Raw genomic sequence first — 27,738 nt, 5'->3', positions numbered from 1 at the left:
TTCTTTTTATCCTTATCTGTGTTTTTAATTTTGGCACTGTGAAGGGGCTTCATTCAGAGTCTCACACATCCGAAGCAGGCCTTGTTATATAGCTAAGGATGATCTTGAACTCCTGGTTCTTGTGCCTCTGTCTCCCAAATACTGGGATTATAAATATTTTCAATCATACCTGGCTTTGGTTTAGATGTTTTATTATTATTTGTGACTTAATTCCTAATACTTCAAGGCCCTTTTTACATTGCCTACAAATAGCATGCTTTCATTTTGTTTTATAAAGTTACATTGTATCTTGCTAACTAGATTGTTTTTAGACTGATAACAATAATATACTTACATTGTATCTTGCTAACTAGATTGCTTCGAGATTGATGATGATGATGATGGTGGTGGTGGTGGTGGTGGTGGTGGTGGTGGTGGTGGTGATGATGATGATAATAAATTTAAGCCAGAGGTATAGCTCAGTAGAAAAACACTTGGCTAGCATGTGCAAGGTCCAGGGTTTGAATCTCATTACTACCACAACACCAGTCACAATTGAAAAGCTGTTCATAATGTATAAATTGTTTGCCGTGGGTTGCCATTTAATTTACAAAACAATATAACATGGGCTGGAATGGAGAGATGACTTAGTGCTTAAGAGCACGTACTGCTCTTCAGAGGACCTATCCACACTTAGCTCCCAGCACCCTTGTAGCTTACAACAACCTGTAACTCCAGTTCCAGGGGATCTGATGCCCTCTTCTGGCCTCAACAGGCATGTGCATACATGAAATTCCCTCATACACACACAGATACACAGATAAAAATAAATCTAACAAAAAATATAATAAAATCAATCACTTAAGCTAATGCTGTCCCTTGCCTCTTTGGGGGGGTGGAAGTGGGGTCTTATGTCTAGTCTAGGCTGGCCTCAAAATCCCAAGTCCTGGGATTATAGGCATGCACCACCACACCTGGGTTCAAATTCAAGCTTCCTGAAGGCTAGGCAAACGCTCTACCGACTGAGTTATATCCTCAGTGCCTGCCCCCCTTTTTTTCTTTCTTTTGATTTTCTTTTTCTTCCTTCCTCTTTTCTTTTTCTTTTTCTTTCTTTCTTTTTTGTTTTCTTTTGCAAAGAGTAACAATTAAAGTTAAATAAATTGACCAGCCCAAACTCCGGCAATGAGTGAATGGCTGGAATGGGGTTCTAATCCCAGCCATATGAGTCCCATTCATCATACATTCTGCTATTTTAGGCTGCACCCACACTTAACGTTCTCTTCTGTGTCCTCAAATCACTTTGTTATAAATAAATAAGTATATATATATAATTAATATATAACTTTGCTATAAATAAATAAATATGTATTAATATATATTTGTATATATAAATAAGGAGACATTTCACTGTAATTATTAACTAAATGCAGCATAATTATTACTATACACATCCTTTTCAAAAGCTGATTAACTTTAGGGTTTTTATTTCAATTTTATGCATATGAGTCTTTTGACTGCATGTATGTATGTTCACCATGTGCGTGCCTGGTGCACGAGGATCCCCTGGAACTGGACTTACAGATGGTTTTATGCCATCACACAGACGCTGTTAACTGAACCTAGGTCTTTTGAGAGAGCAGTGCATGCTCTTAACCACGGAGCCAACTCTCCAGCTCTTGCTATCTGCATCTTAACACCACCTACTAAGCTACTCAACACTAGCACACTTCCCACCTGATGTTGCTGTGGACCAGGGTTTCTCTATACACAGACCAGGACACTCCCTGCAGGAGAATTACTCAACATGCTTGCCAGAGCTGCAAGTTCCTGGGCTTGTCTGCAATTCTGTTGGGTCAGAATTCCAGGGGTAGAGTCCAGAAACACATCTGAACAGGATTTCGACTCATTTGATTCTTGAGAATTAGTAATACTAAAGTTTCACAACGACTCTTCCAAGCAATCATAATAAGGAATTGCTAAAAACTAAAAGACTAAGTTGGTCCATATCTATTTTTCATTTGTTTTTCTGTTTTGGCTTGGTATATTTGTTTTGTTTTTGAGATAGAGACATGGGGTTTGGATTTAGCTCAGTGGTAGAGTGCTTGCCTAGCAAGCACAAGGCCCTGGGTTCCGTCCCCAGCTCCAAAAAAAAAAGAGAGATAGAGACAGAAGCACGCTCCCCAAGTGCTAGGCTGACAGGCACATACTACCATGTCCAATGTTTGTGGGGTTTTTTAAGATTTATTTTACACACACACACACACACACACACACATAATATAATATAACATAATATAATATAATATATAGGCTGGTAGCTGTCTTAAGACACACCAGAAGAGGGCATCAGATCTCATTACAGATGGTCGTGAGCCACCATGTGGTTGCTGGGATTTGAACTCAGGATCTCTAGAAGAGCAGTCAGTGCTCTTAACCACTGAGCCATCTCTCCAGCCCTTGTTTTGTTTTTTTAAGCCCTGGCTGGCCTTATTCATAGGGTAGTAGTGATTACCATCTTGGGTTTTGTTTGTTTGGGTTTGGTTTTTGTTTCTTTTTGAGACAGGATCTCACATAACCTAAACAGGTCAACAATTTACCATGACACTGACCTTCACCTCTTAATCCTCCTGCTTCTCCATAAGTACTGAGATCAGTACCGTAACCAGTTTATACTTTGCTGGGGATAGAATTCAGGCCTTTATGTGCACTAGGAAAACTCTACTGAGTTACATCCTCAGACCCAATGCTCAAACAGTATATTTGAATCACCTGGAGGAGTTTGTAGCTTGATGCCATTATGCAGGAAGGCAGGTACAGCATAGAACGAGGCCTGTCACTGGACGAGAAGGAAGGATGGGTGAGAGAAAAGTTTTAGAAAGGAGAGAAGGACAGAGAGAGGAGGAAGGAGCTGAGAGAGCATGGCAGCAGATGTTAGGATTCTTCTCTGGGCATAGATGGTTGTTATGACCTTTTTAAAGGAATGGGTGTGTGCGGGATTTTGTGTTGTCTAGATGGGCAAATTATATTTTATCGATTGGATCAGAGGATATTGTGTAGTGTGTTCACCAGCCAAGAGAGAGCTGTGAGTGAGGGCCGGGCAGCCTGACAGGGTGCACGCTGGAATAGCTTGTGGACTGCCCTGTCAGAGGGAGCCCAAGAGAGAAAGTGCCAATCTGTAAAGCGGGAACCAGTCGTGCAACTTTATTATTTTTTACCGCGACATGACTTGTTGAACACTAAATTACTAAATAAGGCCAGAGAATGACCCACCTTTCCCATAACACACACACGCGCGCGCGCGCACACACACACACACACACACACACACACACACACACCAGAGCCTTGCCTACGATGGGCAAGCACCCTGCCCTTGATCAGCACTTTCAGTCTCATTCCTAAGAATTTTCTTTTGTAGTAACTTTCCAGGTGAGGTGAGTACTGCCAATCCCCTAACCCATACTTTGAGAATAACTGCAGCAGAGCCGACAGTTAAAGGTCAAGTAAGTCAGCAAGACAGAGTCTTGTTGTTTGTTCCCATTCTGGAATTGAACCCTGAGCCTCACGCATGCTGTACACACTTTACCAATAGGCGATCTACTTCCCACCCTTAGCAGGACTTTTTCCCTCTTGAGACAGAGGTCCCGTGGAAAGAAGGAAGCAGGCGCAATAAAAATGATCTGATAATAGCCTGGCCTAAGGCTAGGGTGGTAAGTATTTAAAGTGTGGCATATAGTCCTTGGACTCGTTCCTGGAACAACCTACAGTTTCCAGGTAACACCTAGGTTCCAGTTTTGAGACGATTGTATGAGTGCAACGGAGAATACCATTTTGCTAATATTGCAGCGTATGAGGGCCACACTAAAAGAAAAGGTCATTCTTTCCTCCCTCTCCTTTCACATCACCAGGACTGAGGAGCATCTGCTAAAGCAGCATGGAGCAGAGGCAGCACCTGCTCCATTAGCGCCGCACTGGATTTGTTTCTGAACAGGTGCAGGGCTCCTCATGGGGGCGCAAGGAAGTAATTGAGTTAGGGATGTACTTTGCAGGAAGCTGGAGTGCCTACAAGCCGCTGAGCGCCAAAGCCAGGGCCACTGAGTTACAGGAGAAGCCAGGATTTTACCTCACGTATGTTGAACTGAAAGCTAAATGAGGTGAAGCTAAGGTACATATGCTTCGTGCACTTTCCATGTTCTGCTCAGGACTCCTTTTCAGGCAGCCATTATGATATCTGAGACGGTTGACCTGCATTGTCGACTCGATTGGGTTTGGAATAAACTAAGACATGTGGAAGTGTGTGAGGAGCATTTCCTGAAAGGATTAACTTCCAAGACCCTCCTCTGCAGAGCGGGTCGCCTAGATAGAAGGCGCTCTAAGGAAGAGGAGACGCGGGCTGCCTGCCTGCCTTTCTTGCTGATGACTGTCTTTCTCTACTGCTGTTGCTGTTTTTGGCTGACATCAGACTCAGGGATTTGTCAGGAGCTCTGCAGCCCCTCAGCACCAGACCCGGCGGAATCCAGCTTCACTGACTAAGCACTCACTGAGTTCTCAGCCTCTTGGGCCTACAGTGTTGGACCACCCAATGCCTCTCAGTCATAAGCTTTAGTCTTAATAGACTAGATCCAATAGTGATGCCCCATGCCTAGAATCCTAGTACTTGGGAGACAGAGATAGGAAGACCAAGAGTATGAGGCTAGTCTAGGCTAGCCTAAAACAGAACAGAACAATCAAGGCCAGGATATAGCTAATTGTATAGCCCATTCTCAGTAATCAGGAGACACTGGGTTCGATTCCAGGCAACACAAAATAAATAAAATTATAATTTTAGCCAGATATGGTGGTTCATACCTATAGTGTCAACACTTGCAAGATAGAGACAAGAGGATTGCACCAAGCCTCACTCTGGTTTAGGGCTAAATAGAAAGAACTTGCCCAGAGACAACCCCAAAACACTAGCAGAATAAAAATATTGCTATTAAAAGTAATTATTAAAATTGTCACCATTATTTTTTTGATAGTTAAGGGATCTATACTTTGTATTTTGTAAGTCTAAGGCAATACTCAGTCTATAGTTTTAATTATTATCTCACAAGGGTGTCTTTTCTCTGAATTTTTATATTTATTGTTTAATACTAGTTATTTAATATTACTACATAATCTCAACAATCATTTTATGTCAGTATGTTTTGGCATGTGGGTGTGCATGTGTCTATGCATGTGTGTATTGGTGTACTCACCTGTGAGGGTCCTGTAATGGCCAGACGTCAATCATTCCTTCTTGGGTCACTCCCCAAATTGTTTGGGTTTTTGTTGTTCTGTTTTGTTTTATTTGTGGGTTTTGTTTATTTGTTCGTTTGAGACAAGGACTCACTATGTAGTCCTGGCTGACCTATTACTTGCTATATATAGACCAGGCTAGATTCAAACTCCCCAAGTTCTGCCCGCCTGTACCTTCAAGGACTTGAGTACCTGCAAGACCCTCCTGCTTGCAAATTCCCACGTCCCAGCCCTCATCAGTATCTCATTTCCCAAACTGAGACTTGTTCTATATTTGCTTCCCATCCATCGCTCCTAACACTACCAATAACTATGCGCAAATACAAAGTGGGGCTGGAGAGATGGCTCAGCTGCAGGAGCACCTGCTGCTCAGGCAGGTGATTCAGATTCGGTTCCCAGCACTACACAATGACTCACGACTGTCTGTAACTCCATTCTGGGGATCCGATACACTTCTCTTACCTCTACGGTCACCAGGCACATACTCAGTGCTCATAGATAAATATAAGCAAAACACTCATACGCGTGAAATAAAAACAAATGAATCTCTCCTCCCCTCTCTCTTTCTTTCTTAAGACATGATTTCTCTGTATAGCTGCCCCGGAACTTACCCTGGAGACCAGATTGGCCTTGAATTCAGAGATCCACCTGCCTCTGCCTCCCAAGTGCTGGGATTAAAGGCATGAACCATCGCTAACCTGCAAAAATAATCTTTAAAAAAATAAAAAAAGTGACATCAAAAAGATAATATAAAAGTTATAATCAATATCCTAAAATAAAAGTTAGTTAATAATAAAAAAGGAATTGAAGGGACATTTAAAAATTAAACATATAAAAAGTAAAATGATAAACACTATAAAATCGGAAAAAAGGTCAGAATCATTAAGGAAATAATCAATTTCCCATAACTAAAAAAACAAATTTCTATACTGAATGTGGTTACCAAGTACCCAACACAATAAATAAAGGAAGGTACACATAAAGAAATACTAACCATTGAAGTGACAGAACATTGAGAATAAGAAGAAACTTGATGGGAGGCTGTGATAGAAGAATCATGAGTTCAAGTTTAGCCAGGGCTACGCTTTAACTCCTTTCTCAAGGAAGGGGGGAGGAGAGGAAGAAACAGAAAAGAAGGAAGAGAAAGATAAACTTCAGAGAGAGAGAGTATACAAAAGTTTCTGGAGTCATAATAGTAGCAGATTGCATAGGAATTGCCTGGAAACCGGAAAACAGTCTCTAAGTCCAAGATGAAGAAAACATAGCTCCAACCTTGCATTTTACACCCACCACACAATGCAGGGTAAAAGCAAAAGAAGGATCTACCTTGATTCACAGAAACAATGACTACAGTGAACTGAACTTGGGTTCTCAAAGAACAGAAAGCACTGGGTCTACCCAGCCACCTGTCCAGCCTCAATTCTGTGCATTTTCATAAAGTCAAATGATTCTAGTCATTCCCACCACTGTTATGTTGCCTTAAGTAATCCAGGACAACAGTGAGAAGAAAACTGGTTCTTCTTTCTGTAATTGTTACATTCCTGGTATAAGCATTTGAAATATACACCAATTAAAACTAACAAACCAAAAACAACCACAAAAAAAAAATAAACAAACAAAAAGCCAACAAAACAAAAGCCACCTAAGTATAGGTTTATCCACACAGGATTTTCAAAAACTGATGAAAAGCCATTTTTTAACAAGTAAGCCCCATGATTTTTGGCTCTACTGTGTGCTATGCTGGCTTACTAATCATTTATTCTTTGCCCCAGTTTAATCATATATCACCTTTGCCGGTCTCCTTTTAGATCTAAGGCATCGCACAAAGTCTGAATTCTCTGATACCAGTGACAGTCTCAGAACTTTGTGGCTTTCAATGCTGTAAAGTGATCAAATCCAGAAGCAGATTCTTAACTGTTTAATGTCTCTAACTTTTTTAGAATAAAACGCAAACGCAATGTCAGGAATTATTGCTTGTGGATCGACATGAAGGTGGATATACACAGAACTCCAAAATTCAACACTCTGAAAAGAAAACATCCCACTATCTTCTCTAATTTTTCCAGTTTTCAGGAGTTGCCAGTCTTGCGTGGCATGGTGGCACATGACTTTATTCCTAGCACTTGGGAAGCAGAGGCAAGCAATTTTCTGTAAGTTTGAGTCCAGCCTGGTCTACATAACAACTTCCAGGCTAACTACATTACCACAGTGAGACCCAACCTCAATTAAGAAAAGAGATCATGGGGTTGGGGATTTAGCTCAGTGGTAGAGCGCTTGTCTAGGAAGCGCAAGGCCCTGGGTTTGGTCCCCAGCTCCGAAAAAAAAGAACCAAAAAAAAAAAAAAAAAAAAAAAAAGAAAAGAAAGAAAAGAGATCATAATTTCTGAGAAGATAATAGTGATATTTTTAGGGTGAAACACAGTATTTAATAACATACTTGCTGCTAATACGGGAATGAGACAAAAAAAATTCATTTTGTCTACCTTTCTAACCAGTAGCGACAGAAGTATAACAATCCGTGATGTATCATATATTTGTATGCCTAACCCTGAAGGAAAGCCTGTCTTGTTCATTTTTGTTCATTTTTATATCCTCAGCGCCTAGAAAACTCTGAAGGATCCAGAAAAAAAAACAAAAAACAAAAAAAAAAAAAAAACACTTTTCCAAAGCAGGTCAGATGATCTATATCCACTGCCCCCCCCCCAAAAAAAAAAAAAAGCCAGCAACTCTGTCCATTCGCTTTGCAGACGTCAAGGCTTGATGAGAAGTCAATTCTAATTTAAAAAGTCACTTTTTCGGGAAGCAGAAGCTTCCCACTCCGTGCAAAGAGGAGCCAAGTGAACAGAACCGCAAAGACTTGGCTTGCCTCAAACGCAAACTAATTTATTATTATTGGCCCAAATTTACCCTCTCGCCTGGGGCGTAAGCCAGTATCCACAACCTCATTGAACCTCAAGCAGGGCAAACTAGTAGCTGGTTGGGAGCACAGCGATTCTCAGCCAAAACCCAGGGAGAGCTGCACCCGTGCTGCGCATTTTCCCAAAAGCCTTCAACAGATCTCCGCCTTTAAAATTTGCATTTCCTAAGAAATGCTTCCAATTCCCAACATTAAAAGCTAAAGAAACAGCTCTCCCGAGGCTTCAGGGAATGGCTGTCTTCCAATGCTATTGCCACTTTCGGGGTCCAACAGGCACAAGCCCAAAGCTGGACCATACTTGCTACAAGCCTCAGTGACTGCCTTTAAAGTAACCGCGCGCAGCGGGGATGCCCCGGAGTTCAACTTCCGGCCGCCCACTTAAGATTATTTTCCTAGTGGCGCTGCGGCTGCCCGAGCCGCGCCTCTGGCCACGCCCTTGGCCACGCCCCTGGCCTCACTCTGGCTTCCCAGGCCTGAAAAAGCGGGAGGGGCGTGGCCTCGGGGGAAGAAGCGCTCCCTGAGTGGGTCGGAGCGTCTCACGGAGCACAGTCACGCGGAGGCACGCTCCGAGCGAGCGGGCGAGAGCTCGCGAGCGCGCTCCCGCCGCCCTCTACGGTGACGTGCCTGGCCGAGGCCGCGCTAGGGCGCTGGAGCTGCTACAGAGCCGCTGTCATGGCGTCGGAGGCGCTAGCTGAGGAGAGCCGGCCGCGGTGTCTATAGGACCAGGGACGGGCGGCCGGGGATGGAGAACGGCCCTGACAGCCCACAGCCTTTGGAACTCGGGGTGCCAGCGGGGCGAGTGTCAACGCCGGAAGGGCGACGGCGCGACGGGCGCGAGGCTGAGGATGGTCCCGCTGGACGAGCGGTGGACAGCGGCGGGCAGGGGGCGGCGGCAGCGCGTAGCAGTCTCGGGGACCCGACGTCTCCCTCGCAGCACGGATGCAGCGCGGGCTCGGACTTGAAGAACAGCGCGTCGTCGAGCCCGGTCGCCTCGGAGGCGCCTTCAAGAGGGCAGCACAAGGTGACCGCCTCCCCGGAGCTGGCCGAGGCCGCGGCGGGCCGAGGGTCCGGGCCAGTGGGTGACACAGGCACCTGCAGGGTGGAGCAGGCGGCGGAGGAGCCCAGCAGCGCTGGCGCCCTGAGCAGCAGCTGCAGCGAGCCGAGCCCCCCTGGGGACTCGCCTAGCTTGGACTCCCTGGAGTCTTTCTCCAACCTGCATTCTTTCCCCAGTAGCTCTGAGTTCAATAGCGAGGAGGGAGCGGAGACCAGGGTCCCCGAGGACGTGGAGGAGGGCGCGGCGGAGCCGCCCAGGGTTGCACCTCTGTGCAAAGAGGAGGAGGAGGACCCGGCTCAGGTGCTGGCAGCCTCCAAAGAACGCTTTCCGGGACAGTCAGTGTATCACATCAAATGGATCCAGTGGAAAGAGGAGAACACGCCCATCATCACCCAGAATGAGAATGGACCCTGCCCATTGCTGGCTATCCTCAATGTTTTGCTTCTCGCCTGGAAGGTACACTCTGCAGCTTTCTACTTCCTACAGCTTGTGGGGTGGGGAGGGGCAAAATGGGGTGAGGAAACTGCTGTTTGTCAGCTGATGGCTTCCTTCCATTCATCAGACTCCTCCTTTTTTTGAGACAAGGTTTCTCTGTATAGTTTAGGCTGTCTTCGAACTCATGATCTTAATTCTACTGCCTGTGGAGTGCTGGGTTTATAGGCATGCACCACTATATCTCACAGTTCCTTCTTACATGAAATTAATTCCAGGATTTCTTTATTGGAAGATTATTCATGTGGGTATGTGTCAGGAAGAATTGTTTCTAATTTCAGGTCTTTTTTGTATTAAAAATTCAACGTTCGGTTAAAGGTTGTAACTGATAGTTTACTTATAAACAAGTAGAATCTAGAGCACCCTGCACCTACATCTTCTGATTATTTTTAGCTATACTTGCCTATATTACTCCTTACTGACATTATTACATATAAAATGGTGGCAATTCACAATAGTGATCCTCAGTTACTATCAATCTCATTTTATGGAGTAAATGTTAATGATCAGATCTACATGTTTTCTGGAGAATGCTGTCTGTCCCACTTGGGTGTGGATTCGTGAAGGAATAGCGATAGGAAAGATACAACCTACTTAGACAAATTTCATTGAAGGAAAAGCATTGGTCTGAGCCTACTTACCATACATTCCTTTTTTTCAAAGACAATATTTTCATCTTTCATATGATTTCTTTTTTTTTACTTGTCTCCTTGACTCTACTCCAAAGGTTTGGCACCTTTACTGGTAACTATACATTAGAATGTTTGTTAGGGAAGCTAAAACTCTTTTAACAACTAAAATAAGGAATGATAAATCTCAGGTCTTGGAGAACAGAAAGGGAAGAGGAGGTGTACTGAGGCCTCAGAATATAGTATCATATTTAAGCTTGCAGTATCTGGGTTTTGAGAGATGCATCTCAGCACTTGTTTTCAAATTGATATTCCACCCATAGTTAAAATGTCCCCTGGAAGAAGAATAACTTGAATTATGCTAACCAGTTATGAAGAACTGAGTTGGATAGTGAAGGAGAGATTCCAACACCAAATCTGGCAGCTCTATGTTGGGGATCTGAGGCTGCAGATGAAGCCATCTGGGTTCCAATCCTCTGGATTAGTGTGTTGATAAGTATGCATGCATGCTACTGAATTGGAAGGCTATTTTGATTAACCTCTGCTTATAGCATTTGAGGGCTTCTCTAGCCCAGGGTTCCAAACTTTTCCACATTCTTCCACAAACCAGCTCAGTAGGATAAACATGATCAGGTTTATCAAAGGCTCCATTCCTGAGAACCAGTTTTCTGCTGTAACAAAATACCTGAAAAAAGCAACTTAAGGTAGGGTTTATTTTCGCTCACAGTTTGAGGGTACAGTCCATTAAGTCAGGGAAGCCATGGCGGCTGGAGCTTCAAAGCACTGGTCCCATCGCAGTCCTAGTCAGGAAGCAGAGAGATGTGACTGCTCAGTTTGATTTCTCCTTTTTATTTAGTTCACAGCTGCAGCCCATGGAACAATTCCACCCACATGCACAGTGGGAGGAGCAGTTACCATGGCCTGGGTGACTTTGAGGATCTATGAGCCTTGAATTGACTCTCAAAGGCAGACTGAAATGTGTGACCACATGTTTGGGTGCTGACTTTGTGAAAGACATTATAAATGCAAAGACAGTACAGAGCGCATCAGCCCTCTAGGAGCTCAGTACATGGTAAAGAGGCAGGCATAAAGAGTAATTGCAGAGTAGTATGAACAGCAGCTGATATGCTAAGGAAGTAAAAAAAAAAGTGCATGGTGGGGGTGAGGGTAATTGGGAATGGGATCTCAGGGGAAGGCTTCAGAGATGAGAACGGCTGATTCGGGTCTGAAGATTGAATGACATGAGGCCTCTGAACAAAAGGGTATTTGAAGAAAGATCAGAGATGGCTTGAAGTGCAGTGGAGAAGGAAAAAGAAAGCGTATTAGCAAGAAGTAAACTTCATGGGTTTGGTTAGTCTGTGAATAAGTATCCACGCTAATGAATTTGAAGAGTATCTTGAAAATCTGGGGTTCTCAGTCCTTTTGCTGCCTGTAGGCTATTTATGCCAACAAAACTAGTCATCATTAATGATTGATAGGGTGATGAATGAGATAAGCAATGTCAAGTAGTGTTCTCAAGGTGAGCCAGGGTTTCCAGAGGTCAGAACTGTTTTCCTAATAATACAAAAATGTTATTTACCTTTTGGAAGTCAGCAGAGACTTCCACATTCTTTGATGGATGGTTGATGATTGAGGTTAAAAAGGAGAACAAAAGGGCATCTGCTATACACAACATGCAGAAGGAAAGATCTGTCAGGTTATAAACATCTAAGAACTAGTTTCTGTGTGTGCATGTGTGAGTGTGTGTGTGTGTGTGTGCATGCATGTGTGCATGCATGTGTGTGTATGTTCATACATAGTTCATACATGCATGTGTGTTGTGCACAAGTCCTCACCTACGTTTGTAGGTAGGGAGACTAGAAGTCAGGTGTTGTTTTCTATCAGTCTCAGTGTTTCTTGTTTGAGGATTTTTGGACACAGGGTCTCTCAGTTGAACTTGTTCTTTCAGTTAGACCGGCTGGCTGGTGAGCCCTGGATATTCCTGTTCTACTTCTCCGCGCCTCAGTGCTGAGGTTGCAGAAGTATGACACTGCAACCCAGTTTTGACATGGATGCTGGGGATCTAAACTCAGGTGCTGTTTCCACTGAGCCATTGGCCGGGCCCCGAGTGTCTTTACTTTTTCAAGTGACTTTTAGTAATTAGCATATACTGTACAAAATAATTGGTCTCATTATGACATTTCCATACATGCAAAATAATATATTTTGATCATATTCATCTTTTCACGCAATACAAATTATATAGAAAAATGGATTTAATTATAACATTTTAGTTTGTTTTTGAGATGGTCTCATATATCACAGGCTGGGCTCCAGCTTACTGTGTAGCCTGAGGATGGTTTTTTGAACTTCTGAGTCTTCTACCTCAATTTCCCAAGTACTGGAATTATAAGTATGTGCCTCCATTCCCAGTTTGTATGGTTCTAGGTTGAGTAGGTTCTAGGGCTTCATGTATGCTAGGCAGGCACCTGTCAACTGAGCTATAGCTTCAGGCCTGATCATCTTCAACTGACTCTAAGGGCTAACTCCTCCTCGTCTTCCTCTTCCTCTTCCTCTTCCTCTTCTTTCTCTTCTTCCCCCCTTCCTCTTCTTCTTCCTCCTCCTCCCCCTCCTCTTCCTTCTCTTCAGTGTGCACGAGTTCTTTGCCTGTATGTGTATCTGTATACTACATGTATGCCCAGGAAGCCAGGAAGGGGTACCAGAGGTCCTGGAACTGGAGTTACAGACAGATGTGAGGCGCCACGTGGGTGCTTAGTTTGCATCTGGGTCCTCCAGAAGAATAGCCAGTACTCTTATTTTTTTTATTGGATATTTTCTTTATTTACATTTCAAATGTTATCCCCTTTCCTGGTTCTCCCTCTGGAAACCTCCTAACCCATCCACCCTTCCCCTACTTCTATGAGGATGCTCCACTACCCACCCACTCACTTCATCTCACCTCCCTCCCCTAGCATTCTCTTACACTGGGGCATGGAGCCTTCACAGGACCAGGGACCACTCCTCCCATTGTGCCCAACAAGGCTATCCTCTGCTACATATGTGGCTAGAGCCATGGGTTGCTCTATGTGTACTCTTTGTTTGGTGGTTTAGTCTCTGGGAGCTCTGGGTGTCTGGTTGGTTGGTATTATTGTTCTTCCTATAGGGTTGCAAGCCTCTTCAGCTACTTCAGTCCTTTCTCTAACTCCTCCATTGGGAACCTCATTCTCAGTCCAATGGCTGGCTGTGAGCCTCTACCTCTGTATTTGTCAGGCTCTAGCAGAGCCTCTCAGGAAACAGCTCTATCAGACTCCTGTCAGCATGCACTTCTTGGCATTCACAATAGTGTCTGGGTTTGGTGACTGTATGTGGGATGAATCCCAGGTGGGGCAGTCTCTGAATAGCCTTTCCTTCAGTTTCTGCTCCATGCTTTGTCTCTGTATTTCCTCCCTTGAGTATTTTGTTCTCTCTTCTAAGAAGGACCGAAGCATCCACACTTTGATCTTCCTTCTTCTTGAGCTTCGTGTGGTCTGTAAATTGTATCTTGGGTATTCCGAGCTTTGGGGCTAATATTCACTTATCAGTAAGTGCATACCATGTGTGTGCTTTTGTGATTGGGTTACCTCACTCAGGATGATATTTTCTAATTCTGTCCATTTGCCTAAGAATTTCATAAAGTCATTGTTTTTAATAGCTGAGTAGTACTCCATTGTGTAAATGTACCACATTTTCTGTATCCATTCCTCTGTTGAAGGACATCTGGGTTCTTTCCAGCTTCTGGCTATTATAAATAAGACTGCTATGAACATAGTGGAACATGTGTCTTTGTTGTATGTTGGAGCATCTTTCAGGTATATGCCCAGGAGTGGTATAGCTGAGTCCTCAGGTAGTACTATGTCCAGTTTTCTTAGGAACCTCCAGACTGATTTCCAGAGTGGTTGTACCAGCTTGCAATCCCACCAACAATGGAGGAGTGTTCCTCTTTCTCCACATCCTTGCCAGGATCTGCCGTCACTTGAGGTTTTGATCTTAGCCTTTCTAACTGGTGTGAGGAGGAATCTCAGAGTTGTTTTGATTTGCATTTCCCTGATGACTAAGGATGTCAAGTATTTTTTTAAGGTATTTTGAGGCCATTTCATATTCCTCAGCTGAGAATTCTTTGTTTAGCTCTGTACCCCATTTTTAATAGGATTATTTGATTCTCTGGAGTCTAACTTTTTGAGTTCTTTGTATATATTGGATATTAGCCCTCTATAGGATGTAGGACTAGTAAAGATCTTTTCCCTATCTGTTGGTTGCCATTCTGTCCTGGTGGTAGTGTTCTTTGCCTTACGGAATAGCCAGTACTCTTAACCACTGAGTTGTCTCTCTAGACTTGAGGGTCAGTTTCTTGGTTTACAAAGAGTGCTTGTAAGTGAGCAAGGAAAAAGCTGAGCAACATTGATGTCAAAAAGAGGAAAAAAATCAATAGCAAGAAACTTGAAGTTGAAATGGACAGTTCCTGTTTCATCACCTTGAAGTGAAGTTCCGTATCTGTGAGCGTCTTACCATCAGTGACTGTTGTGGCTCTCCCTCCATCATGATGACGTCTCTTGGAAGCCCCATGTCTTTTCACAAATTCCTCATGTTCCTTTCTGACTTACTTTGCCCCATCCTACTCTAAACCTGTAGAAGAACTACAGTCACACTAATTTTTTTCATGCTCTTTTCCTAAAGTAAGCACAAAACTCTTTTGAGGTTTTCCAAGTGTGTTTATTGCTTATAAAAAAGGGAAAACAGATGGTGAGCCAAAGATTTTATCTGAGCTTCTGCCTACTCTGTTTTAAATATAGATCTTGTAAAAAGAAATTAAAACCTTCACACAGTGGTGGGACCTCATTTACATAAAAGGTTTGAGGGATGATTCTGGGGCTTCCTTTCCCAAGAATTAGAAGTACTATATGTCTCTGGACTCATGAGTAAAGTAGATGAGAGCAGTAGGACCCTGCCCAGGTGATGCCTGATGTCAGTGATAAGTATGTCCTTCTCCTCTGCTCTGATAGTACTCTGTCAGTGGAGAATCCTCCCTTTCCCTTGCCCTGTCATGCCTGTGGAGGTCCAAAAAGGGACATTTGACTTGTAAATACATGTGGTACCAACAAACTAGGCCTTTTTGTTTCTACTTTTGTTTTGTTTGTTTGATTTGTAGTGGGTGTTGCTATTTACCTATTCTATTTGAACTCTCCATTCTCTGGGTTCAGCCTCCTGAGTGCACAAATTAACAGGTGTGCAGCAGCATGCCTGGCTTAAAGGCAGCTCTGGTACTGTCCCACTTTTTAAAAACTAAGATACTTCCATTGTATCTTTCGTGTTTCGAGGAGGTGCTGTTTTTCATGCATGTATGCATGTGTACCATGTGTTGCCTGGTGCTGGTTAAGGCCAGACGATGGCCTCAGAGTTCTTGGAACTGGACTCACATATGGTTGTAAGGGAATGGAAGTCAGGTAAGTGCCCTTAACCTCGGAAACACCTCTCAGCCACTTTACTTCCACTTTTTAACAGCTATTTTTATTTTATGTGTATGGTTATTTTGTTTGTATGTCTGTGTGTGCCATGTATGTGCCTGTGCCTTCAAAGGCCAGAAAGCATCAGATCCACTGGGACTAGAGTTATAGACCATTGTAAACTGCTATGGGGTACTGGAAATCAAACTATGAAGTACCAGTGATCTTCCAGTTCATTATTTTCCACTTCTAATTGGTTAAATTGTTTTTGTGACAGGCCTCAGATTCACTCTCTCCCTTAGGTTGATCCTGCTCCTTCTCTGTCCACCTCCTGAGAGTGGGATTACAGGTGTGCTCATTATGCACTGCTTGTTTTGGATGTTTTGTTTTTTAATTGTGTTTAGGGATCTGATGACATAAAAAAAAAACAAATTGAAAAATGTTTCTTACCTTATGGCAAATTCGATGCTAGCTTGTGCTATGTTGAGAGAGCCTGTCTGAAAAGACCAGATCAAACAAAACAAAAATAGGTGTCAGTTCAACATTCTGGAGCCAAAAATGAGTGGCTCTGGCCTGGGAACACAGATTTAGGTTACCTCAAATCCCACATTCAAATGTTGTAACAATTTCATGAGATTGTTAGAGCAACAGAACAGAGAACATTTCATATACAGTGTTGGAAACAAGGTAAGTTATAGAAAATGAGGGGTGAGGGAGGCTGAAGGAACCAAGTTATATGTCTCAAATACCATCTGCTGACTTTCTTAGCTTTTAGGTTAGCAGACCTTAGTAGTCTGCTACATTAATAAATTCTGAGGATGTTAGGTCAGACACAAAAGTGACTTATTAGGAGGACTAAAGATAGACCAAGATAAATGATAATTAGATTCTGGACCTGTAACGCCCTAGCCTTTCCATAATCACTGAAGTGTTATCAGTTATTCAGACTTTGTAGAATATTTAATATAAATGCAACGTCTTTTGGGGAACTAAATTTAGTATGCTAAGTAAGCAATTTAATATTGACCTTTACACTCCATTTTCAGGTGTTTTATACCAGGCTGCATGTACCTCAAGATAGTGTGATTGTACCCCAAAATAGATTAAGTAACTTACTTTAAACATTGTAAAATTGTGGAGGGGGGTAGGTGTGTACTTTAGTGTCGGGTCATGACAGATGTTTATTTCACTCACTGAACATATTTTATTTATTCCTCTCTTTTTTCTTTTCAAGTTCATGTTCATCATGAAAGTGGAACTTACTTTGCTGTGAATCTCAAGTCACATTACAAGTCACCTACTTACTTTAGGCAAACATTGTTTGCCCACTTGTGTTTTGAATTAATTATGTCTGTGACTTATTTCACAGTCATCAATTAAGGTGACAAATAAGTTGAATGACAGTTAGTAGGTAATTTCATAAACAGACTGGACAAACTCAATTTTATCTCTTCTAGTATCTCTACCTTTAAAAGGCTTGAAAAGTGTTTTAAAAACACTTGAGATGCTGAGGCAGAAGGGCCGTCAGGAGTGCTGAGTAACCACGAGGATCTGAATTCAGATCCCAGCATCGTCTAACAAGCAAGGCATAGTCTTGGAAACACCTGTCATCCCTGCACTGTGGAGGGACAGGGACAGGAAGATCACTGGGGCTTACTGATGACAGCCACTCTGGGTTCAGGCAGAGACCCTTCCTCAAAGGAGTAAGGAGAAAAGTTACAGAGAAGGAGACTCTTGATGCCTTCCTGTGGCCTCTGTTCGTGCGTACACATACACACACACACACACACAAACACACACACACACACACACACGAAAAGTTGTTAGGACCTAATTGTATAATCTTTGTTTTTTGTTTTGTTTTGGTTTTTTTTTTTTTCCCGGAGCTGGGGACTGAACCCAGGGCCTTGCGCTTGCTAGGCAAGCACTCTACCACTGAACTAAATCCCCAACCCCGTAAATGTATAATCTTTAATACTTAGTGATATGGTAATTAAGTAATTACTAGCCAGGTGGTAGCACTCATCTTTAATCCCAGCACTCTGGAGGCAGAGGCAGGTGGGTCTCTGTGGGTTGGAAACCAGCCTGCTCTCCAGAACTAATTCCAGGACACCCAGGACCACACAGAAACCTTGTCTTGGGAACAAAGAAGGAAAAGGAAGAGAAGGAAGACGAGAAGAAGAATTTAACAATTACCTATGATGATTTTTCAAATGGCTTTTTTGTGTGATGGTATTGTTTGTTTTTTGAGACAAGGTCTAACTATAAAGCTCTTGCTGACCTGGGACTCACTGTCTACATCAGTTTGGCCTCACATTCCCACTGATCTTCCTGCTTCTGCCTCCTGGGTTTTAGGATTAAAGGCTTATATTAGTACCTTTGTGTTTCTTAGTAGTTGTTGAGTCCTCTGCGTTTACTACTTCTCCCATTCCATCAAATCTTGGCCTATCACTTTTAGGACATTTTACATTCCTGTTTAAGATTTCACTAATATTTTAAACACAAGATTTTTTTTTTATTTTGTTCTCTTTTGAGGCTACTTCTAATATCAATATAGAGTTGCTTAGAACATGGCAAGGTAGACAGTCTGCTCTTGGAAAGTTCAAGACTGTTCTGAAATCGTGTAGACCCTAGTACTATAGAGTATATATGCCAAATTCATATACTCTTCAGCATCTCCATCTCCTTCTTCTCCTCTGATCTGATGCATGGTGAAGACGACTCTACCACCGAGCCATGGCCCCAGTTTCTTTGGCTTCTTAATTTTCTAGCATTGCAGAAACTAAAAGAACAATTTCTTTGATCTCTTTTTACATCTATTTATGTATTGGGAGAGTACACTACATGTGTGGAGGTCAGAGAACAACCTGTTTCTCCCTCCATTTGTGGGTTCAGAGGATGGAATGCAAATTGTTAGGTCATTGGGCTCCCCATTGGGTAGGAAGTGCCTTTACCAGGCCCCTTGAGAAAGGATAAATTGTTTGTTCGTGAAATTTTCTGGTGAATTTGTCACAGTGAATCTTTCTTAAATAAGATAACATATAATTATTTTAAAAGAAAACATCATTTGAGTTGGCAAGAAGGCTCAACACTTAAAGGAGCTTGCCACCATGACTGACAACCTGAATTCAATTCCTAGGACCCAAATGGTGGAAGGAGAAAATAGACTCTGGCAAGCTATCTTCTGACTTTGACATGTATGCCATGACACATGTGTACCCATACAGATACAAGCACAAAATAAGTAAATGTGAAGAAATGTAAAAATAATAGAAATGACAAGCGTGGTGTCATACACCTTTAATCTCAGCATGCAGGGATCAGAGGCAGGTAGAGCTCTGTGAGTTTGAGATCAGTCTGGTCTACATGGAAGGCTTCAGGCTAGCTAAGGCTATTTAGTAAGGTTCTGTCTCCAATAAGAAGAAGAAGAAGAAGTAGTAGTAGTAGTAGTAGTAGTAGTAGTAGTAGTAGTAGTAGTAATTTTTAAAAACATTGGTAGCCGTGAACGACACTTTTTTTTTTTTTTTGGTTCTTTTTTTCCGGAGCTGGGGACCGAACCCAGGGCCTTGCGCTTCCTAGGTAAGGGCTCTACCACTGAGCTAAATCCCCAGCCCCGTGAACGACACTTTTAAATTGCTATGAAACTGAAAGTTCCATCCTTAGAATATAAAGGTAGCAGGTTGGGGATTTAGCTCAGTGGTAGAGCACTTGCCTAGCAAGCGCAAGGCCCTGGGTTCGGTCCCCAGCTCCAAAAAAAAAAGAATATAAAGGTAGCTAAATATCAGCACTTTAAAATTGATATTGAAACAACCTGATAAATACCATATAAGAATAGCTAGAATAGTCTAAAGCAAAAACTAGTAAGTTTTCCTATAAAGAACTATTTAGTGGGGCTGGAGAGATAGCCTAGGTGTTAAGAGCATTAGCTACTCTTCTAGAAGGACCTAATTCAAAACCCAGCACTCACACGGCAGCTCACAATCATCTATAACTCCAATACCAGTAAACCTGATGCTCTCTTCTGACCTCTGGCTTCTAGGGGCACCAGGTATACAAATGGTTCCCATTATACACATAGGCAAAACACCCATACACATCAAGTAAAATAATCATTCTAGGCCTTCTGTTTCATGAGTCTCTGTTAGAGAAATTAAACTATGCCACTGTAATACAAGAAAAAATGCAGAATATACCGAAGTGTAGCCAAAGAATACAAAACAATGTGTGTAAAAAAAAAAACTGACCTTTTCTTAGAAAAATAGCCAGTGAGCTTCAGTTTTAAAATTATATGTAGGAAGCGGGCTGCAGAGCTTGCCCGGCAGTTCAGAGCGCATACAACTCATGCAGAGGACCTCCGTTTGAGTCTCAGCACCCAAGTCAGGGCTTACAACTTGCCTCTAACCCCAGCTCCATTGGATCTAGCATCCTTCTGGAGTCTGTACATACACACACGGCACATACTCATACACATAAGTAAAAAGATAAATCTTTGAAATTTATTTGTATTTTAATTATTTTAACTTTATTTTTAAGAATTACTGAGTGCACTACAATAGGCAATTGGACTAGACAGTAATTAGAATACTGCTGCAGCCAAAATTGTTCTTTAGAAGGCATTATTACAGCAAATAAAAGCCGTTTAGGTTAGTGTGGTGAGCAAACCTCTGTCGTGTCTTAGATTCCACCGAGTGAGAAAATGAGAAGACAACTTGACCCTAAGCACCAGCTGTCACGTGCTCTTAGAGAAGCTAACACGGCCACATTTTGCAGTGATCATTTTGAAAACTTATTCTATCATTAATTAAAAACATTTTATATATCATTAACACATTTGGTAGCATAAACTTAGAAAAAGTTCTTTAACTCTTAGGGAGCTATTGGAGAAATTGATGATTTAAACAGTTTCCTTGATAAGGAGAACAATGACTAGTAAATTTTTATGTTCTTCTATCATTGATATGGGTAATTATTTGGAATTTCCACCCAGAATTCTTTGTGTATCTGTTTTTCGAGACAGGGTTTCTCTGTGTAGCCCTGGCTGTCCTGGAACTTGATCTGTAGACCAGGCTGGCCTCTAACTCAGAGATCCACCTGCCTCTGCCTCCCAAGTCCTGGGATCAAAGGTGCGCACTGCTACCCCCCAGCTGCTCCTTTCTGGATATTTTTAAGACTTTTTAAAGAAATTGTATGAGTGTGAGTGTGATTGGATGTATGTATGTGTCTGGTTCCTTCAGAATCCAAAAGGAGATGTCTAATCTCCTAGAACTGGGGTTACAAATAGTTGTGAGCCCCTATGTATATGCTAATGTGCCTAACTACTGAGCCATCTCTCCAGCTTCCTGAATATTTGTTTTTCTTCTATTCTGTGAATATAACAGAGTGTGGTTGTAGATGTCAATTAAAATATTTAGTTATTGGCCATGGTATGTGTAGCTCACCTTGACAATTCATGTGAAAACTTATTTTAGGTCAGTGAGGTAGATCAGTGAGTAGGTAAAGGACTTGTACCCAGTCCTGCAACCTCAGCTTACACCACCCCGGAAGCTTCTTACGCTCTTTCTACTGTACCTCTTTACCTCTAGGAGTAACTGTAATACTGATTTTTGTTGTTAGGCTTTGTTTCATCATTTTCTTTGTCTTATGTCTTATGTAGCATAGGCTGGCCTCATGCTCTATATCCAAAGATGACCTTGAACCCCTGACTCACCTGTCCTCATCTTCCAATTGCTAGGGTTACAAGTATGTACCACTATTCCTGGCTTTTTTATTTTTTTTATTTTTGACAAGGTCCCCCTACATAGTCGAAGCTGGATTACAGGTTTACATCTCCTTGCTTTTTTAAAAATAGTTTTTGTTACCTATATATGTACTTCTAAATAATACAGCTTATTTTATCAGTTTTTAAATTTTATATTTTAAATAAAATCATACAGATGAATTCCTTAGCGTTTGCTTAGTACTTTGATACTGTGTTTATTTTAACCATTCAGAATCTGCCCAAGGTAGATTGAAATTATGATTATGATAATTATCTTGACTTCCAGAAAACAATTCCATTAATGACTCGTTACATGCTGGCACCTCTTGCTGATCATTAACTGAATTGTCTACTATTCTGGGCACTGTGACAGGGATGTCTTAGCAATTATGTTAGATGGTAAAAGGAGTAACATAGCTTTACAGACTCTATGATTCCCTTTTACAGACATATTAATATCGCTATATGATTTTCTATCACCTTAGAAATAGTACAGTGACAGTACTGACCTTGTAATACTTTATTTTTGATATTTTATTTGCTTTTTTTTTAAAAATTTTTTTATTTATTCATTTATTATATATAAGTACACTGTAGCTGTCTTCAGACACACCAGAAGAGGGCATCAGATCTCTTTACAGATGGTTGTGAGCCACCATGTGGTTGCTGGGAATTGAACTCATGACCTCTGGAAGAGCAGTCAGGTGCTCTTAACCGCTGAGCCATCTCTCCAGCCCGCTTTTTAACATCATTTAAAATTATTTGTGTGTGTGTGTGTGTGTGTGTGTGTGTGTGTGTGTGTGTGTGTGTGTGTAGAGAGAGAGAGAGGTGAGGGTTCATGTGTGTCTTGATGTGTGTATATATCACAGTGTGTATGTGGTGAAAGTCTGGGGGTAACTATTAGGAGCCCATTCTCTCCTTCCACCCTGAGTTTCTGGGATCAAATTCAAGACATCAAACTCATTTGTTAAGCACTTTCACCTACTATTTTGTTCACCCTTATCTGCAATTTTTTGAGAAAGAGTCACGTGTTATATCACAAACTGTCTTAAACCTCACGGCCATCCTACTGAGTCCTGGAGTATAGGCACGAACCACATGCTTGGGTGACTTTACTATATAAGCATGAATGTTAATGTATTTATATAGTGGGTGTATGTCTGTGTGTGCATACATCGTTTTATAGGACTAACACTTTGTTTCTTTCAGGTGAAACTCCCACCGATGATGGAGATCATAACCGCGGAGCAGCTGATGGAGTATCTCGGTCAGTGCAGGGCTGAGTAATTTCTGTGTCTTTTTCAACAGTAAATGAAGTTTTCAAAGCTGTTACTTTACTGGTGCTATTAGATATTCTATTTTAAAATTATAGTTCTGACTCTGCTAATTAAAAATGTTACCACTATAATACTATTCTTAGCTGCTAAGACATTCTTCTATCATTAGAATCTTGAACTATAAATAAGACTGGGCAAAATCTAGAGAATAGCACACTAATTAATTAATCCCAGTAAATTGCAGAATAAGAAATAATACAAAGACTTTGGCATTGCATAACAAAAATACCTTTTTAAAATTATGTTGACTTGCATTAAAGTTGAAGGAGTTGGGTTGAAGATATAACTCAGTGTTGGAGGACTTGTCTGGCATCTGTGAGCTCCTTCCTGGGTTTCATCAGTGGAAGTAAAACACACACACACACACACACACACACACACACACACCATACATATACACACACATACACACACCATACATATACACACACATACATAGGCACACACACACATACACACACACATACACACACACACACACACACACACACCATACACATACACATACACATACACACACCATACACATACACACACCAGAGCAAACAAAAAAAAAATCCAAGGTAGTGATATGAGATACTGCTACCCAAAGTGTAATTTGTGGACCTATGTCAGTTTACAGTATATCCCCTCTGAAATATCTTTCTTGTTGAAGGAAGCAGTGTTTTCAGCTGAGTTCTTTCCTGGGCTTCTTATCTCAAAACAGACAGCAGGGGCTAGAGAGATGGCTCAGTCCTCTAAGCACTGACTGCTCTTGGAGAGGACTCCCTTCTCAGTTTGAGCACCCACAGTGTGTCCAGCTTTAGGGGATTCTACTTTATCTTCTTGCTTCCATAGGCATTAGGCCTTCACATTGTACACATACATACATGCATATAGACAAACACTTATACACAAATAATAAGAATAAATGCCCTTTCAAAAGAGTCTTAATTCAGTTTGAGACCGTCTACATCAAATTTAACTTGTCTAGAGAGAAGTGGTTATACATGGTACTATGCCTTTTGCAGTTTGGCAAACAACTTATATATTACAAAATAAGATCTCTTTCTCCATATCTTTCTAGTATTTTTAGTGATTAAATTTTTATTTAAAAAATATTGGGGGTTGGGGATTTAGCTCAGTGGTAGAGCGCTTGCCTAGCAAGCGCAAGGCCCTGGGTTCGGTCCCCAGCTCCGAAAAAATGAAAAGGGAAAAAAAATATTGTTAGTCAATTGCTAGGGAGATGGCTTAGTTGGTAAAGTGCTTACTGTACACTCACGAGGGCTGGACTGTGGATCCTTAGTATTCCTGTAAAGGTTGAGTGTGGCAGCTCGTCCCTATGCTATGTGGAAGGTGGAAGTAAGAAAACCCTTGTCGCTTCCTGGTCAAGCAATCCGTCCAGTTGATGAGCTCTAGATTAAGTGAGAGATCTTGTCTCAAAAACTAAGATAAAGGACTAGAGAGATGGGGTAGTGGTTAAGGGCACTTTACTGCTGTTGCAGGGGACCTGTTCAGAACCTAGCAACTATAGTAAGTGCCTTACAGCTATCCATAACCCCAGCCTCAGGGGATACAACCTCTGGCCTCAGCACCTGTACTCACATGCACACAAGCACACACACACACACACACACACACACACACCACACACACTTGAAAATAAATCCTAGCTGGGTGTGGTGACACATGTCTTTAATCTCAGCACTCAGGCAGAAATAGGCAGATATCTGAGTTCTAGGCCAACCTGGTTTGCAGAGTGAGTTCCAGAATAGCTAAGACTACATAGAAATATTGTATCACAAAACAAACAATTTTTTAAAAATAAAGTGATTGGGGACGATACCACATATCAAAGTCTACATGTATGTACACACATGCATGTATACCACCCACATACACATATAAACACATATATAAAATACTGTTGGCTATATTTGATGGTATGATGATATATATCAGTAATCCCAGAACTTAGTAGACTAAGGCAGAAGTAATGATTATGAGTTTGAGGCCAGTGTGTGCTACAAAGCAAGACTAGATAGATAGATAGATAGATAGATAGATAGATAGATAGATGGATGTGGATGGATAGATAGATAGATAGATAGATAGATAGATAGATAGATAGATAGATAGATAGATAGATGGATATGGATGGATGGATGTGGATGGATGGATGGATAGATGGATAGTGGATAAGCAGATAGCTAATAGTTTCTCTCAAGTGTTCCAGACAACCAGCTAACTGGGTGAGAAAGTTGTGTGTGTGTGTGTGTGTGTGTGTGTGTGTGTGTGTGTGTGTGTGTAAAAGGGGGAAGGGAGTGTTGTAGAAAGTACTTCCTCTCAATCTGGGGGTTTCTACCCTGCCTTTGATCATTCAGTTTCCAGATAACGACACACACCCTTTATATTTACACTAAGCCTTAATCGGCACTAGAGCTGGGCAGATGTCTACCCTCTGTGCCATTAGAACCTACTTCTCCATCAGTAACCCCAAGTTATAATTTGTTCTATCTGGGCAGCTTTTAGCTCCAATTGGCTAGCCCTCATGGCTATGTTTTTATGATTCATCTAACCCATAATGGCTTTCTCCTCTCTCTACCTTCTTCCCCCTCCTCATGGTTTTCCCCTTTGTATTTTTTCTGGAGCAATCTGTAACCCTCGACTTGGCAAAATTCCCTATGTTTCTTTCAACATTTTTTTCTCTAAAATATTTTCATCAGAATCAGCTAACAAAATGTTATCCGTGTAATGATAAATGATAGATTGAGGAAATTGCTTATGAATTATTTCCAATGGCTGTTGCACAAAATATTGACATAAAGTTGGACTACTTAATATTCCCCATGGAAGTACCTTCCAATGGTATCTTTTAATTGGACCACTGTTGTTCAGAGTAGGTACTGAGAAAGCAAACCTTTCCCTATCCTGCTCATGCAAAGGTATTGTGAAAAAGCAGTCTTTCAAGTCAATTATTTAGGTAAAGGAAGTCCAGGCTGTAAAGGACCCAATGGCTGAATTATCTATGAACTATTCTTTTTTTTTTTTTAAGATGTATTTATTTAATGTATATGAGTACACTGTAGCTGTGTTCAGACACACCAGAAGAGGGCATCAGATCCCATTACAGATGGTTGTGAGCCACCATGTGGTTGCTGGGAATTGAACTCAGGACCTCTGGAAGAGCAGTCAGTACTCTTAACCGCTGAGCCATCTCTCCAGCCCCATGAACTATTCTTAAATTCATTATTCTTCTCCATTTTTCTGAATTCTTTTTTACAAAACACAGGGGGATTCCGTGGGCTAGGAGACTCTTCTATATGTTGAGCCTCCAGCTGTTCTTGTACCAGTTTCCATAAAAGTCTGTTTGATAACCATTTTGGGGGCAAGGCTGTTGGTATGTCAGTAGTGGCCCCTTTTATAAATTTAGAAACTCAGTCCCAGTAATGTCATATGTTAAGACAATTGGCACAGCTTGTGATTGCTCTCGATCACCTGTATCAATAAGGGGGAGTTTAAAAGAAAAAATTGAAAGTGGGGCTTTTAGAAAAAATATAAATATATATACACACATACATATATATTTCATATTCATTAATTATGTTTACTGTGTGCAGACCTCATAGTTATAGGTAAATTACTCAAAATCCTTAAATATATATAGATAAAGGGTAGATTAGTGGACTTTAAAGAGCCAAGAGGATGCTAAGTAGAATACAAAGAGGGCAGGGAGATGGCATGAGATGGGATCAGAGTCAATGGATTCAGATTGGAAAGGACCCAAATTGGCTGATGTAAAGACTAACATTTTTGCTGTGAATGAGCTGTGATTTCAGTGAGGACACTGGACACAGCGGTGACATGATCTGAACTTCACAAAAATGCTATAGCTGCTATTACACAGATAGCCTAATGCCATATTTGAATGTTTTTCTTTAAAAAAAAAAAAAACACCACAATTCCAGGGACGAGAGCAATGGCTGTAGTAGTTAAGAGTACTTGTTGCTCTTCCAGGGGACTGAGTTTGGTTCCCAAAACTCATGTCAGTTAGCTCATAATTGCCTGTAACTCCAGGCTGGATCCAAGGGATCCAACCTCTCCTGGTTTCCATGGGTACCTACATGCATGGCAAGCACTCATGCTAACTCATACACTGTATATAAATAAAAATTAAAAATGAATCTTTTAAAAAATATATAAGATGTGCATAGTGATACATACTTTAATCCTAGCACTCTGGAGGCAGAGGTAGGTGGATCTTTGAGTTCAAGGCCAGCTTAGTCTACAGAACAAGTTCCAGGACAGCTATGGTTACACAGAGAAACTCTGTTTGGGAGAAAGAGAGAAAGAGAAAGAGAGAGGGGGAGGGAGGGAGGGAGGGAGGGAGGGAGGGAAGGAGGGAGGGAGGGAGGGAGGGAAGGAAGAAAAGAAGGGCAGGCAGGCTTAAAGGAAGAACATCTTAAGATGTTCATTCGTAACTGAAAAACAGTTTGCTCGAACAAAGGCAAGACTTCACAGCTGTATGGGTTCAGCAGCCAACTCTGGATGATGGACAGATACTATAAAACTAGGACAAACCGTATAGTATCACAATGCTATGCAAAAATGCTTCATATCCAGAGTACAACGGCTTACAAAATATGCATTTTATCACAGGAAGGTGGGTAGGGTGGGGGAGCCACTTCACCTCACCAATTCTATCATAAGCCTAGTGAGCCTGGCTGTTTTATCACTAGTTACTCCAAGATACAAATGGAAATCTTTTCTATCCAAACAACAGTTTTAACTCCAGCTAAACCCAGTGATGGCTAACATCGGTCCTCTTGGGTTCTTAGGCTTGTTCTCTCCATTATAT

General features: G+C 41.7%; 1 protein-coding gene and 1 long non-coding RNA gene across 5 annotated transcripts in view; one reads left to right on the top strand and one right to left on the bottom strand.

The window, feature by feature from the left end:
- The first annotated feature begins 7,165 nt into the window (after positions 1–7,165).
- The window catches only part of Mindy2 (MINDY lysine 48 deubiquitinase 2), a 60,885-nt gene continuing 40,312 nt past the window's right edge, over positions 7,166–27,738 (top strand). For all 3 annotated transcript variants that reach the window (XM_343420.11, XM_017596087.3, XM_039082503.2), the window contains exons 1-2: positions 7,166–9,682; positions 22,774–22,831. In XM_343420.11, coding sequence (XP_343421.3) covers positions 8,915–9,682; positions 22,774–22,831 — 826 coding nt within the window. In that variant the 5' untranslated portion in view covers positions 7,166–8,914. The remainder of the gene's footprint in view (positions 9,683–22,773; positions 22,832–27,738) is intronic.
- The window catches only part of LOC102551907 (uncharacterized), a 50,884-nt gene continuing 34,187 nt past the window's right edge, over positions 11,042–27,738 (bottom strand). For both annotated transcript variants that reach the window (XR_005488294.2, XR_001839448.3), the window contains 2 exons: positions 16,257–16,303; positions 11,042–11,147 (listed from right to left, as the gene is read on the bottom strand). This is a non-coding gene — a long non-coding RNA (uncharacterized LOC102551907). The remainder of the gene's footprint in view (positions 11,148–16,256; positions 16,304–27,738) is intronic.

Source organism: Rattus norvegicus, chromosome 8, assembly GCF_036323735.1.
Source record: "Rattus norvegicus strain BN/NHsdMcwi chromosome 8, GRCr8, whole genome shotgun sequence".
Taxonomy (NCBI): domain Eukaryota; kingdom Metazoa; phylum Chordata; class Mammalia; order Rodentia; family Muridae; genus Rattus; species Rattus norvegicus.
This window is presented reverse-complemented; position numbering and strand designations above follow the sequence as displayed.